Source organism: Hippichthys cyanospilos, chromosome 7 (assembly GCF_059441005.1).
Source record: "Hippichthys cyanospilos isolate Australia breed blue-spotted pipefish chromosome 7, RoL_Hcya_1.0, whole genome shotgun sequence".
Lineage (NCBI taxonomy): Eukaryota > Metazoa > Chordata > Actinopteri > Syngnathiformes > Syngnathidae > Hippichthys > Hippichthys cyanospilos.
The window spans coordinates 23,058,196-23,071,713 of NC_142375.1; the positions used below are offsets into that span (position 1 = coordinate 23,058,196).

Consider the following 13,518-nt stretch of genomic DNA (forward strand, 5'->3'; position numbering starts at 1 on the left):
TCTGATACCGTGCCCCTCCCACACTTACATTTTGCGATTTTTGCTAACGGTACACTCACCTCCACGTAAGCTATGGGGAATATGCCCACCCGGCCTCGGTGTTCGCCTTCGTACCAGTTGCTGTCGATCTGCCTGATGATGTTCACCGCATCGCCTTTTTTAAACGTCAGCTCCCTGTAACGCAGTCGGGTTATTTCAAGCGTGGGCGACGGCGAATGAATAGCAAAGGTACAATCAAAGCCGTTGGGGTGTGACGGGAGGATGCAAAAACCACGGCATTAAAACGAAACGTAAAATTTAATGGAGCGAGCGTCCGTTTCCGAACGTGTCGGGTTAAGGCGATCATGCTTCAGTCTGTACTCACTTAGCCGTCTGCGCCTTAAAGTCGTAAATAGCTCGGGCGGGTTGTTTCTGATGGAGGAGAGAGAACAGAATAAGTTGGGTCATCTGTCTATGGGATACCTACAGAGGGAATAAAAGTGGGAGACACAAAAAAAAAAGCGTCTAGTAATACCAGAGATAAACACCAGAACCACTAGGAATGCTAATGCTAATCGAGTTGGTTGTCGTCAATGGGGGGCGCAAACCAAAGGGGTCCTACCTCTCTCTCGGGGGTGGCTCTTCGACTCTGGGGTGTGTGGCGACCGTCCAGTGTGGAATAACTCCTGGGCGCATCCTGGTCTGTGGTTTCCGAGAGACAAAAAGCGTGCAAAGTTAGCGCGGTTAGCGTAGCGACGACAATAGGGACACAATGGGCATGCGGACCACGTGGCGCATTATGTGATTCCAACAAGTACACAAAGGCGTGAAAACTTGACATGAAAACGGGTGATTGGGGTTTCCAAACTAGGACAAAGGCCCATTTTGAGCCAGTAAAACAATAAAACAAAAAAACATGGGGGCAAACATTTAAAATGAGAGGCGATTCTGCAAAAACGACTTCCAAGATGGCCGTGATTTGTGCTATGGCAATCAGAAAGCAAACCCCTGACTGAGACTGACACATAGTTTGCAAATGAAGCAAATTCTCTTCAAACCCGCATAAGAGACAGATTCAACTTAGCTCATTCCGACTTCTGAAGACGTTAGTCCTTCAGCGCAGATGTAGCAAGTTAGCATACTTTAGTCGAAAATAGCTAATTGCAGTTAGGCAGGGGTTCACTGTAGCCTGTAAATTCTCGTGTAGGCACGTGTCGATATCAGAGTGTGACGGTATAGTAAACTTGAGCAAAAATAAGGCTGTTTCGTTTCGAAGAATTTTCTTTTGGTGAGAAAAATAATGTTAACAGCTATTCAATGCAGATATAATTTTATGCGTGAAATAAAATGCATGAAATAAAACGCCTCTTTGCAGCAAAATGAAAGCTTTCCCGCAACATTCAGTTGTGGGATCAAAGCATTTGCACAACGTTCAAGTTCCACAACGAATAGCGAGAACTTTGCATGATGGGAGTCAGGCTAAGCCACTCAATGAAGTCATTAAAAGGCTTGTGAAAGACATAAGTTGTCCTCCTTATTCTCCATGCATTCCAAGAAGGTAAAAAAAAAAAAAATCGAGTGCCATGTAATCATTTTTAAACAGGCAGCTTGTTGAGTCAACTCTGCAAGCACTAGCGATACCGTATCATCAACCTGCACCGCACTTCTACGTATGTCCACAGTGAGGCACACCAGACTAGCGAGATCATAAATCTGTGATTTTGCTCGCAAATGAAGATTTCCGTTTCATTTCCTTGTTGAGTCGGCTTGTTGAGTCGGCTCAGTTATAAGACGGTATTAGCAGTTATCAAAACCTTGATTTTTCAACACCACGGAATATACCGTCAACCCTGTCATCGTCACATGCCTATTCTTATATATGGAAAACTTTTATCTTGAGAATTTACAGTGCAAACACTTGATGGAGGCATGTTGAAAAAGCACAATAATGCGAGCAAGGTGGTGAATGGGACAAAGAGCGAATGATATAACTGCGTCATCTCCACCTGAATAAAAAACACCATTCCCATTGCCATGCTCCTCCCCGTAATCATTACAGTTGGCGTTCAAGTGGCGTCTGTAACAGGCACTGACTGGCGACTGGAGGCGGGGAGACTGCGAGTGCGGCGTGGGAGGATCGCCTCCGTATGAGGTGTACCCGTCCGAGGCGCCCTCGTGCCAACACCTTCTCCTTCCCGGCAACGAGGAGCTTCTTTCGGGCACGCCGGGCAGCAGCTCGGAGAGGATTCTCCTCAGGATGCTGTCGTCGGGGGTCCCGGAGCCCCCGTGCCCCCGCTCGGCTCGGATGTGCTCGTAGATGTCCCTCAGCGCGGCGTCCAGCGCTTCGTAGATGGCCTGCTTGGATTTCGGTCTGCTTCCGCGACCGTGCCCGCCGCCGCCGCCGCCGCCGCCCTTTTTCTTGTGGAAAGGCACTGGGCTGACCAGGTAGGCCAGCTTGGACATGGACTGCTGGGACTCGGGGTTCTGGACTTGGGAGCGGGTGCCGCGACTGGGCGGCGGAGGTCTCTGGGGGTCCTGGCGGGCCCGTTGTCGCTCGTGGCGAAGCACGGTGGTGAAGCGGGTGTAAGAGGCCGGACAGCGACCCTTGCAGGAACTAATGAGGTGTCTGTGCTGGTAGCCCTGGCCCTGGCCCACGCTCTGGTGGCCAGGGTGCCGGCGGTGATGGCGGAGGTGGCGGCGCAGCGTGGCGGAGCCGTACATGCTCTCCGAGGACGTCAGCGAGCAGTGGTCGAAGTCGCTCTCGCTGCAGAACGAGGAGCCCTCCACTTGGATGAAGTCGCTAAGGTCCGAGGCGACGGCGTCCTGCTCGCTGTCGGAGTAGTCGGGCCGCGGCGCCCGAGGCACGGGCGGAGCCAGGTAAGAGGCCCCGCGATCGGGCTCCGGCCCTACGCGGGGCTGACCCTCAGGCGGGCTGCGCGGTTTACGCGAGTGGTCCGCGGCGGGGGGAGGCCCTCTATCGCCGTCGTCCTCCTCCAGCAGAGACTCGATGGAGAAACGGCGTTTTGGAAAACTCGGGGTTCCGCCGCCGCTGCTCGCTCGGGACGAGGAGCCGCCCGGAGTGGTGGCTCCCGACGCCGCCTCGCTGTCTCCCAAGTTGGGCATGGATTTGGACTTCTCGATCAGACTCTCAAAGGTGGAGATGCGGTTGGGCACGGTGTCGCGGGGCACTTCCAAGCCGGTGGAGGGTGCCCAAGGGGCGAGGCGGCGCAGGCGCAGATGGGGCTGCTGCTCCAGCTCGAGGATGCGGGCGCGGACCGAACGGATCACGTCGGACGGGAGCAGGTGAGCCCTGTCGATGTGGTGCATCTTGCGGTAGAGCTTGAGGAAGCCCGGCGAGTCGTGCGGAAGCCGGCGGCGGAGGCGGGGCGCCGAGCTCGCGGACCCATCGGAGTCGGAGCGGTCGCACAGCAGCGAGCCGGCGCTTTCCGAGCGGCAGGCGCGGCCTCGGTTCGGACCGTCGCCCAGCAAGTCGTCGCAGCTGCGGGATCTGAGCTTGCCGCCGGGCGGGGGCGGCGCCGGAGCCCCCTCGTTGGAGGACGCCGACGGAGGGGGGAGAGGGGGCGAGGAGGAGTGCTGGCAAGGACCCGAAGAGGTCAACGTATTTGAATACATGATGCATGCGGCCCCACCTTTTTTTTATTTTTTATTTTTAAAGACGTCCCACAAGAGAGCAGCGTGGTGGGAGAGAAGAAGAAGAAGCAGGAAAGCATGTTAAGCGTATAAGTTAAGCGAGCAAGAACGGAGGCGGAGGAAGGAGGGGAAAAAGCTTCTACAATCTAAAGCAGTCCTTCTCAAATGGGGGAGGGGGCGGGGGCGCGATGCGACGCAACCGGGGGTGCGTAGGACCCCGGGGAACAGGCTTTGCTTGTGTAAGTGCACCTCCGCGGCACCAGGTGGCGCTCCGTTTGTCAAAGTCTGAGTGGGTCTTTTCAACTTTATAAACTGTTGTCAAAAACTTTTATTCTAAATCACATTAATGGTTAAGGTGATTTAGAAAACAATCAGAATGATTTTTATATCTTTTTCTAAATGTTTTAAGATATTGGTGCGCTGATGTTAATGTCCCAATCAATTTACGTGTATTAGTTGTTATTGATTTAACATTTTTCTTTCAGTATCCACAGTTCAGTTTGGGGATTGACAATTGAAAATTTTATATTTCAGATTCACTTTTATTATTTTTTTTCAGTTTCGAACTAACATGTAACCCATATAAACTCTGTCAAAAGTGAAGGTAAAATTTGTCTAAAGTTGATTTATATTGCTTTTTTTTCTTTTGTTAATGTTCAAAAAATGATTCAATTTTGGGTACGCATACGAATTTCAGAGATAATTATGTTTTTTAAGTCATTTGGGGGGGGCTTTGCAAAAAAAAGAATTGAGAAGCACTGATCTAAACACACAGGAGACAAACTGGAATTCACTGTAAAATGGTACCTTTGGCGCGTGAGGGCGAGGACGGCGAGGAGCGAACGACGGGCTTCTTGAGGGCGCCCCCGGCGGACTTGCTGGCGTCGGGCGCTTTGGGCGAGGTCGCCGCTCGACCGCCGTACGACAGCGCGTTGGCCTGGGAGCCGGCGGGTTCCGACTTCCTTCTCTTTCTGTAATCGCTGGCGGCGCTGAAACACGAAAACTACATTCTTAATCTGTGCCTACAAGAATTGGGACACGCCCCTCATTCAAGATGGCAACGTGGAATTATAAATTGGGTCGCAAAAGGTAATGACTTCGAACTGAAAAATAACTTTTTGCTCATCTTTTTATCTCCTTCATAGTTCAAGAGAGGCCACAATAAAGATGGAGTTTCAAAGTTGAATAAATCGGACAATGTTGGCGCGGAATCACTCGCGCAGGAGTGTGTTCAAATAAGTCCTTGAATTCGACCAAAATGTTTACTTGCAATTCAAAATGGCAGCAAGCAAAATTGCAGATTTCCTGCACAGTGGGCATTTTTTTTTTTTTATGGGTGCCCACTCTTGATATCTTCCAATTTTTATAAAAATGTTTAATACGCATCATTGGCATCTGGCCAAAGACTATGTCAAAACTTGGTGGATTTAAAAGAAATAAAAAGAGGTGAGCAACTTACATTTTTTTGCTGGTCTCATATTCGTCAGAGCCACGCCCCCTTTCCCTCATCAACGGTCCGTCATTTTATTGAGCCAGATAAAATAGTAATCTTAGATCCGTGTATTTTTGCACAACCTTCCGCCACCACTAGAGGGCGACATTTGACTCTTTTTTTTTTTTCTGTTTTCGTAAAGTTAACAGCATGTCTGTTGTTCTACAGTTACAAGCAGTGCTGACAAAGTGCCCACCTCTGCAATTAAATACTATTTGATGTGTTTGGCTTTATTTTTCTTTTTAAATTACTGACCGAAGTGTTTAAAACGACAAACTGTCTGTGCGTTGTCTCGACTCACGAACATATATTTTTAGAATCAATTATTGCATCGCTTAATCAGATTACAATTTTACTCTGCATTAGGACGTATGACAAAACTATTTTCCATGATCACTGTTTATTATTCAGTTATTGTTTTTTTTTTGTTTAAGCACTACCACATATAATAGACAACAACTCAACAATTAAGCAACATGATGTTACACTTGCAACTACTGCTTTGGTTATTGTTTGCAAATCTTTTATTTGGATTAAACTTAAAACAGTTGGGAGGCTGGAATCAGAAAATGTGGACAATTTTAAGCTAAAGTTTAAATTTTAAGCTAAACTGCTAAAGCCCTCTATTAAATAAAGAATTGAATAAACAGGTCGTTTTTAGGAGTCCCGAAACCCTTGATTGATGAGCCAAAAAAAGTGTACGTTGCAAAAATGAACTGTGTCAGGAGGTAGAATTTTGAGGAAACAATTTACGCTTATTATCATTTCACACGCTAGCATTGAGCTCTTGGCATTGGCTTTTTGTGCTCATTTAAAAAGCTTCGCAAGAGAGCTTTCCATTGAAAACGACTCAACCTATTCATCGCATCCTATTTTTACTCAGTGTCACTTCATAATCAGGCCGAAGGCAAAGAACGGACAAGGGAAAGATGGAGTGAAGGTAAAAAAAAGGTGAAGGGCACACTTCGAAGCTTTTTTTTTTCCCTGTTTAGATAGCAAATAATGTATGAAAAGTCTTTGTCTTGAGTGAAATGAATATTCATGATGGTAACGTCGAAATGTCAGCAAAAAAGGAGCGATACTAAAAGCAAGAGCGCAGCGCTCAATCGGAGCATGGAGTCGGGATGTTGACAAGATGGGGGGAGGGGCACGTCAGAGGGGGCGGGGGGGGGATAAAAGAAACAAGGGGGTTACCTTGCAGGTCTTTCTGGGGGCTTGTCTGCAGGAGCGACCAGCAGGGTGGCCTGGAAGACAGAAGAAGAAGAAAGAAAAAAAGGAGAGAAATGAGCCAGGGGGAAAAGGGGGGGACAAATGCTGGAGTTGACTCCCGATTGCGCCGCAGCCTGCACGCGCCTCTGGATGTGTCACATTCAAAAAGCCCCCCCCCCCCGCCGCGGCACCGATCGGCGTAACGGAGATGATGGTTCCACGTGGTGCACCTTGGCAAAAACAAAGCACTTTGCACAGCTGCTCTGTAGAATGAAGGTGAATTAGCAAAGGAGCTAAGCTAAGGGTGGAGAGGGGTGGGGGGATCAAGTGCTGCCTTACAAACATGGACTGGATCAACTGGAACACACCGAAATAAGGGATTCAACAATCTTGAAAGAAGGGCAAAGAATGTAGTTTCTGCTGTCATTTTTTTTTTCTTCCCAGTAATATACTGTACAGAAGGGGTGTGCAAACTACAGCTCGGGGGCCATTTACGGACGGCCATCCGCAATTTTGCGGCCCGTGGCATATGCTAAAAATATATTTGACGATTTTCATTCCCCAGCAGCCCCACAGGTTCGATATATATATATATATATATATATATATATATATAAAATAAAAAAATAAACATAAAGCACTGGATAAGGACACTGCTGACTAATTTTGCCGCACTTCACAATCACTAAGCACATCCATCATTTACCTCGATGCGCTGGCGTGCCGAGACGTCTGGATTGTAATCCAGCCGTTTTTTAGGAGGCTTGAGCGGCAGGGATGAGCGTGGGAGGCAGGAGGAGGAAGAGCAAGAGGAGGAAGGTGAAGATGAGGTGAAGGAGGAGAAGCGGTGGCGGCATCATGGGGAGCGGGAAAAAAAAAAAAATATGTGGGGAAGAGTGGACACCCATTAGAAAATTCAGATATTTATGTATGAATTAATTTCTAAAACACAAACTTACATACACAGCTCACGGTCACTTTGTTAGGTACACACAAGCAACCTATTGAAATTCAATATTGAAAAATTATGCTTTTTGAGCATCAGGTCATCTTATGGAACGGAAAATGTACACAATAATAAGCAGGAGGTTGAGATGTTTTCATTGAAATGCGTACATTCAAAATACTACGGCTTTTACTCATGTCTACAATAATAATAATAGTAATATTAATAATAATAATAACGGTGTATGCACTGTATGTATGCAGACTGTATCTAAGGTTGTTTGTTTTAGTGATCAAATGGTGATGGAGGATTAAAAAAAAAAAAAAAAAAAGTCTATTTCAATATGACCTAAGGTATTTGTTGAAGTATATGCATTTTTGTTGTTGTTATTTTCATAAATTTTTAATGTTTTGGTAAACAGTCTATGTTTCAGGATTTAGTAATGTGTCTATATTGGTATGATGCAATCAGGGAAATTTTTTGTGGTTTCAGCAACAATTCAAATTCATTTCAATTTCCCTGATTGCATCATATTATCGTTAAATATTCCGAACAACATGCAATTTTACGTTTTGGTTTATTTAATAATATACCATACATTGCTGTTATGCACTTTATATTCGCAAAGTTTTTTATTAAATCTTTTTATTCTTTTGTGATTGGCCGAAAGAAATCAATGGTTCAATTGCCTGATGAAAGTAATAAAGGGACCTGGCCTAAGTTATTTCCTTAAGTAGATTTATTAAGTATGTAAAGGGAGCTCCTCTTGGATGCAACTACTAAAGTGACCCATGAGTGCATATAAACACACACACGCACACACACACACGCCAAATGTGTTCATGCAGTGTGAGCAAAAGACAAAGGCATGACTGAAAAAAAAAACAGCAGTGTGCCGCTAATGATTGCACCTGAATAGTACTGCATATTTTCCCCAGCAGAGGGCGCTAAAGTAAATCCTCCTAGAGGTTCCACTGTAGGTTTTTACCTACCTAAAAGTCCTCTAATTTGGATCGCAGCCTAACTGCTTTTGCGGTGGGTGGAAAAAAAAAATCACCCGTATTCATCTACTGAATAAAAATGACAGGTTTGAGTCTCAATATGTTAATGTATGCTAGCCGACAGCCTAAAAGCAAAACGAAACAGCAAATTAAGTCCGATGGAGCGTCGGTGGGCTATAGAGGAGTCACAGCACCCAACAATCTACTACATCATGCCCACACAGAGAGCCCCACCCGGTCTTCTAGCGCACACACACACACACATATACAGTTCTATATATAAGTAGTAACAAAACCCACAAGGATAGCGTGGAGAAAAACAGAGTGCGGAGGCCGAGAAAGCAAGAGAGGGCTCACAACTAGCTAGGCCTGCAGCTAACTTACCGGGCGGCCAAACTCCAGTTCGGAAAAGAACTTATACCAAGGCTCGTTCTCTAAATCTATGTCATCATAGGTCTGGAAAAAAAAAACGTGACAGTGGGAAGAGAGACAAGAAAGGAGAAGGAAGTATGGAGAGAAGTCAAATAAACATGGAGTGTACGGTGAGGGAGGAACACGAGATGGAAGTGGATGCGGACCTCGGGCGAAAGAAATATAAGCCTATTCAAAAACCGGTTCGGTACGTACAATGCGGGATCGACTGACATTAGAATTGAAGAATTACGGTTGTCAAAACTCAACCATTGTGGTTTGATTTGGAATCTGACCGAATATTTTCTTAGGACTAAAAACAAGAAAGATTTCTAGTCAAAAGTCTTGAAATTGGGCTTCGTTTTCTGGAGACGTGCGGAAATTTCTGTGGATGTAGGAAAATCGGGTGATTTGACAGTGAAATAACTTGAAATCTGACCGAATATTTTCTTAGGACCTAGGACAAGAAAGATTTCTAGTCAAAAGTCTTACAAGTTGGCTAAATTTTCTGTGGACAGAGGAAAATCTGGTGGTTTGATGGTCAAAAAACTCTGAAATTGACCAGAAATTTGGTGGGCTTTAGTTTAAGAAAGGTTTGTGGTAAACAAAAAAACAAACTCTGGATTGGGCTTAAGTTTTTGTGCACATTGGAAAATTCTGACAGTCAAACGCCTTGGAATCGGACAGAATATTTTCTTATGCCTTAGAATAAGAAAGGTTTGTAATCAAAAGTCTCTTAAAGTGTTTAGGAGCGTTTTTATTATTCTTTACATGATATATTTTGATTATTATGCACTAAAGTAATTGTAATATGTATTTGTTATTATTTTTGATGGATTTTTATAACTTAGTAATATTCACTTATGGCGTTTAGGAGCCTTTTTGGGGGGCTTGGAACGGATCAGGCTAGTTACATGTAAAAAGCGTCTCTACTTATGAAACAATCATATTATGAAATTCCTCCTGGAAGAAATTAGTTTTGAAAGCAAAAGTATCACCCTAGCAGACTGACCGTGAGTTCTCGACACTTTTTTTTGTTTACTCGCGATTAACCGAAATTTCACGATGAAGTGACTTCAGGGGCCCGATTTTTCAATCTCATTTCACAGTAGTTGCTCACCAATTTAGTACGGCCTTTCGAGACCTTTTTTTAATAGAAAAAAAAACGTTCTCCCCGACTTCTGTCGTCCGGCGTTTTCCATTGTTCTAATCCTATTCCCGCACACATGCCGGCGCCTGTTTTTCATCGCATCCATCTCGCTTAACTGCGGTTTTGGGGGAACGATGAGTCAGCGTGAAAAGCAGAGAGGCCGGCTGCTGGCTGCTGACAGCAGCGTGCAATCGAAAAGCACAAAAGCAACACAATGAGTGTGATTGAGAAAAAAAAAAAAGAAATGTTTACTCAGCGTTATAATTAAGAAGATCCGCGCGGTCATTTATTAAGAGTAGTTTGCATGACGTTTTCAAGTGTTTATTTCTATGGGGCTGAGTCGCTATGTCGTGAGGCAGTGTCTAGCGCAACTTTTCAATTTATCGCAAATGAGCGTAGATGAAAACAAGGTTGTTTTTTCTACAGTCTGAAATGACTGCGAATTCACAGTCATAAAAGCCCCCCCGACAAAAACTATAAATACAATGCGGCCCATGGAAAAAGTACGTTTGACACCCCTGGTCTAGACTCTTAAAAGTTATTGAAAATATAAATATCTGGTTTTGAAAGTCTAGACCACAGGTGTCAAACTCAAGGCCCGGGGGCCAGATCGGGGCCTCCACATCATTTTTTTGTGGCCCGCAAAATGCTGATTTGACTTCAAGTTTCTGGCTAAAATAGCAAATTTGCAAGTTGTCTTTAACTTTTAAAAATCTGTGGAGAAAATACAAGCAATTTTTTAATTCACAATCAGTTTTTGCTGGCCTCTGATTTCAAAACTTGGTGCGTGTTTTACAAAAGCATTTAAAAAAGATTTGACTTCACAGTCATCCGGCCCTCTGACAGAAACTAGAACTACAATGTGGCCCAAAATAAAAATGAGTTTGACGCCTCTGGTCTAGACTCTTATAAAAAAAAAAAAAAGTGAAAGTTTGTCCTTGTGATTTAATGAGTTCAAACTCTCCGCTGGGATTTCTATGGAGTTCACATTTGTTATCAGTATAAATGTATGGAATAGAAAATACTTACAGGTCTTTCGTGCTCTAGAATGGAGGACTTCCCGGGTTCATACTCAAAAATACTCCGCGGCTCGGCGCGGTATTTTCGCGTGTCCACTTTCCTGTCGGGAGGACCCCATTCATTCCTGCAAAGAAGAACTTTTAGGAAGCGACAACTCCCAACTCCCGCGAGGCGGGGATATTCTCTCACATATCTGGCGTGTCCCTGTCCCGGTCGCTGTCTCGGGCCCTCAACTGCAGCAGGGACGGCGCCGGCGGCGGCGGCGGGTAAGGAGGCACGGGCGACGGCGAAGGCGAGGGGTCCCGGGCGGCCAGGCGCTGCCCGTCGTTGTCCGACAGGCTCTTGGCCAGTGGCCTGTACGTGTGCGTGCGTGGGGCGGGGTGGGCCAGGGTGGCGCTGGGTGGAACGCTGTAGTCGTCTGGACGACGCGCAGAACGTTACGTTGCAGCAAATAACTTACTGCCATGAAAAACATATCGGCTCACCGTTGTTAACGATAGCATATGTTGCGCTGTAGGTGTCCGAATAGTCGTCATCTGAAAAGTAAAGCGTACATTAACCCCTGCGCACGCACTTTCAAACAATACACGTTGCATGTTTTTTTGCCTGATTTTGTAAACGCTTTTAAAGGTGTAGTAATGAAAGTTTTTTATGATTTTTTTTCCAATCAGCCACTCAAATTGTTCTGTGGCATCACTTCCAGCCAGACATATGTAGGTTAAACTTATTTAAACGCGCAAAAAATTGAAAAATGACAAAGGCAAAGCCATTAACTGGTCTCTACCGCCATCTACTGTCTTGAGGTGAAACACAAGTCAACAAAGAATTTTCTGTTTGCTGACATAGTTTGACCGCCGCTCAACGGAATGCTGCAAAAATGGCAGGAACAACCAATGTCATGAATCTGATTAAAATGCATCGCAAAAATTGTCATGAGAATGGTTTTATATGGTCCAAAATTTGGACAATGATAGTTTTTGTCCATAAAATCTCGCAGATCCAGCTGCAATCACATAGAAATGTCGGGATCGTTTCCTTTTGAAATGTTACATGTTTTAATCATCTGCTGGAAATTTCAGCTCCCTAGCGTGGTTTTTTCATGATTTCTTAAAAAAATAAAATAAAATTAAAGCAATTTCCATAATTTGTAACAAGAGTTACGAGTATTGATACCAAGTGTCAGTATCAGGCCGATATCTGGCCAAAGTATCCTGCTATCGATGGAAGTCAATACGAGTTTGGGCCGTTCTTTTGGAACAGTTTTATGACTGCAAAGTAGAAATGGCAAAAGGTCCAACATTTACAGTATATATCTATTTTTTGGACTATTTTTGTGCATTAGTTTACTAAAGTTTCGTTTGGGGTCATGTGAAGTGCTTCCTGTTTGATGCCATTGCTAAAATGCGAATAAGGTATCTTCAATATCTTGAATTTACTGTCGTTACTAGAGACAATATTTCTCCGCCGAGCCGTTCGTAAGCTAAATTTTTCATAACAAGAGGCATAACAAGTAGAGGTACCACTGTATAGCTGAGTACTTGTACCGGTACAGTTCTGGACAAAGTGGTAGCGACCATCCTTAATATTCGGACACGATAAAACAGAAAAAAAAAAAAAAAAAAAAAAAAAAGATTTTTAATAATAAAAAGCAATGCATTCCAGGATCATTTTTTTGTAGCACCCAAAAAAGCTTTGTAAAACAGTTTTCTATTGTGTGTAATTGACTTCTTTCCAAAGAAGACTAATAACGGATGCTGCGCTTCTCGAAAACCAGACTATTAAATCCACTGTTTTCTATAATCCGAAAATTTCGCAGACATGTCATTGCCATGACATTCCCCGATTGGCCTCCGCTAAATTTCGTATTGTATGCCACCCAACATCCACATTGCCCCCCCCCTGACCGCACACACGCTTTTTCATGCCTCCGTCAGCCAGCTGTGGATCTTAAAACGACTCTGTCCCCACTTTTCCCCATAAAACGCCTAAAAATGAGCCTTTGACTTGTTGCTTTGGAGGTCAGCGGCGCCCTACCGAGGCATTTTGCTTCTCATTATTCATCAGGATCAACACGTTCACACGCGCGATTACGCAATAGCGGCGCTGGTATTTGTAGCCCGAGCAGTCAAGAACAAACAAGGCCTATGCCGGACATTGGCGGGCAGACCCTCTAAATTGGAGCGCTTTTCCCAGGACGGATTGCGTCTTATTAGCAAGTCTTCACCGGCGGCCTAATGAGTTCTGGCTCGGGGCGCGAGGGCGGACGAGTTCTTTGGGGTGGGGGAGGCGTCGTTAATGAGAGAATTCATCACACGACCAATGGGAGCTTCTTAGGGTCAAGCTGCAGTCAAGTTAACCTACCCGCTTTGTGGACCTTGTGGATCTGTTTGAACATGGTTTTGTACCAGTCTTTAGGCCGGTCTACCGTCTATGGAGGGGGAGAGAGAGAGAGAAAAACGTTAGCATAAGCAACCGTTAGCGTGTGTGTCAGAATTTTATCAAGTCATATGCGTGAGAGTATCTGACTACTACATTTAAAGTCCTGATCAATCAACCAAGTATGTGCCAAGATGTTTTAAAAACAACAGTAGATTTCGCACATCATTTTTGTCTGTTGTTGTAAACGGGACCACTTTCAATACGCCATGCTGCCATCCCG

The 13,518-nt window shown here is 44.9% G+C and overlaps 1 protein-coding gene across 12 annotated transcripts in view; it reads right to left on the reverse strand.

Moving 5' to 3' along the window:
* The window catches only part of sorbs2a (sorbin and SH3 domain containing 2a), a 51,694-nt gene that overhangs the window by 9,429 nt on the left and 28,747 nt on the right, over nt 1-13,518 (reverse strand). For 9 of the 12 annotated variants that reach the window (XM_088419443.1, XM_088419445.1, XM_088419451.1 and 6 more), the window contains 11 exons: nt 13,221-13,287; nt 11,345-11,395; nt 11,049-11,277; nt 10,869-10,983; nt 7,038-7,094; nt 6,317-6,366; nt 4,438-4,619; nt 1,986-3,629; nt 602-681; nt 365-462; nt 60-174 (listed from right to left, as the gene is read on the reverse strand). In XM_088419443.1, the coding sequence (XP_088275569.1) occupies nt 60-174; nt 365-462; nt 602-681; nt 1,986-3,629; nt 4,438-4,619; nt 6,317-6,366; nt 7,038-7,094; nt 10,869-10,983; nt 11,049-11,277; nt 11,345-11,395; nt 13,221-13,287 (2,688 nt within the window). Of the gene's footprint in view, nt 1-59; nt 175-364; nt 463-601; nt 682-1,985; nt 3,630-4,437; nt 4,620-6,316; nt 6,367-7,037; nt 7,095-8,662; nt 8,735-10,868; nt 10,984-11,048; nt 11,278-11,344; nt 11,396-13,220; nt 13,288-13,518 lie in introns of all 12 variants that reach the window. The other 3 variants (XM_088419453.1, XM_088419446.1, XM_088419447.1) reach the window with 3 other exon arrangements.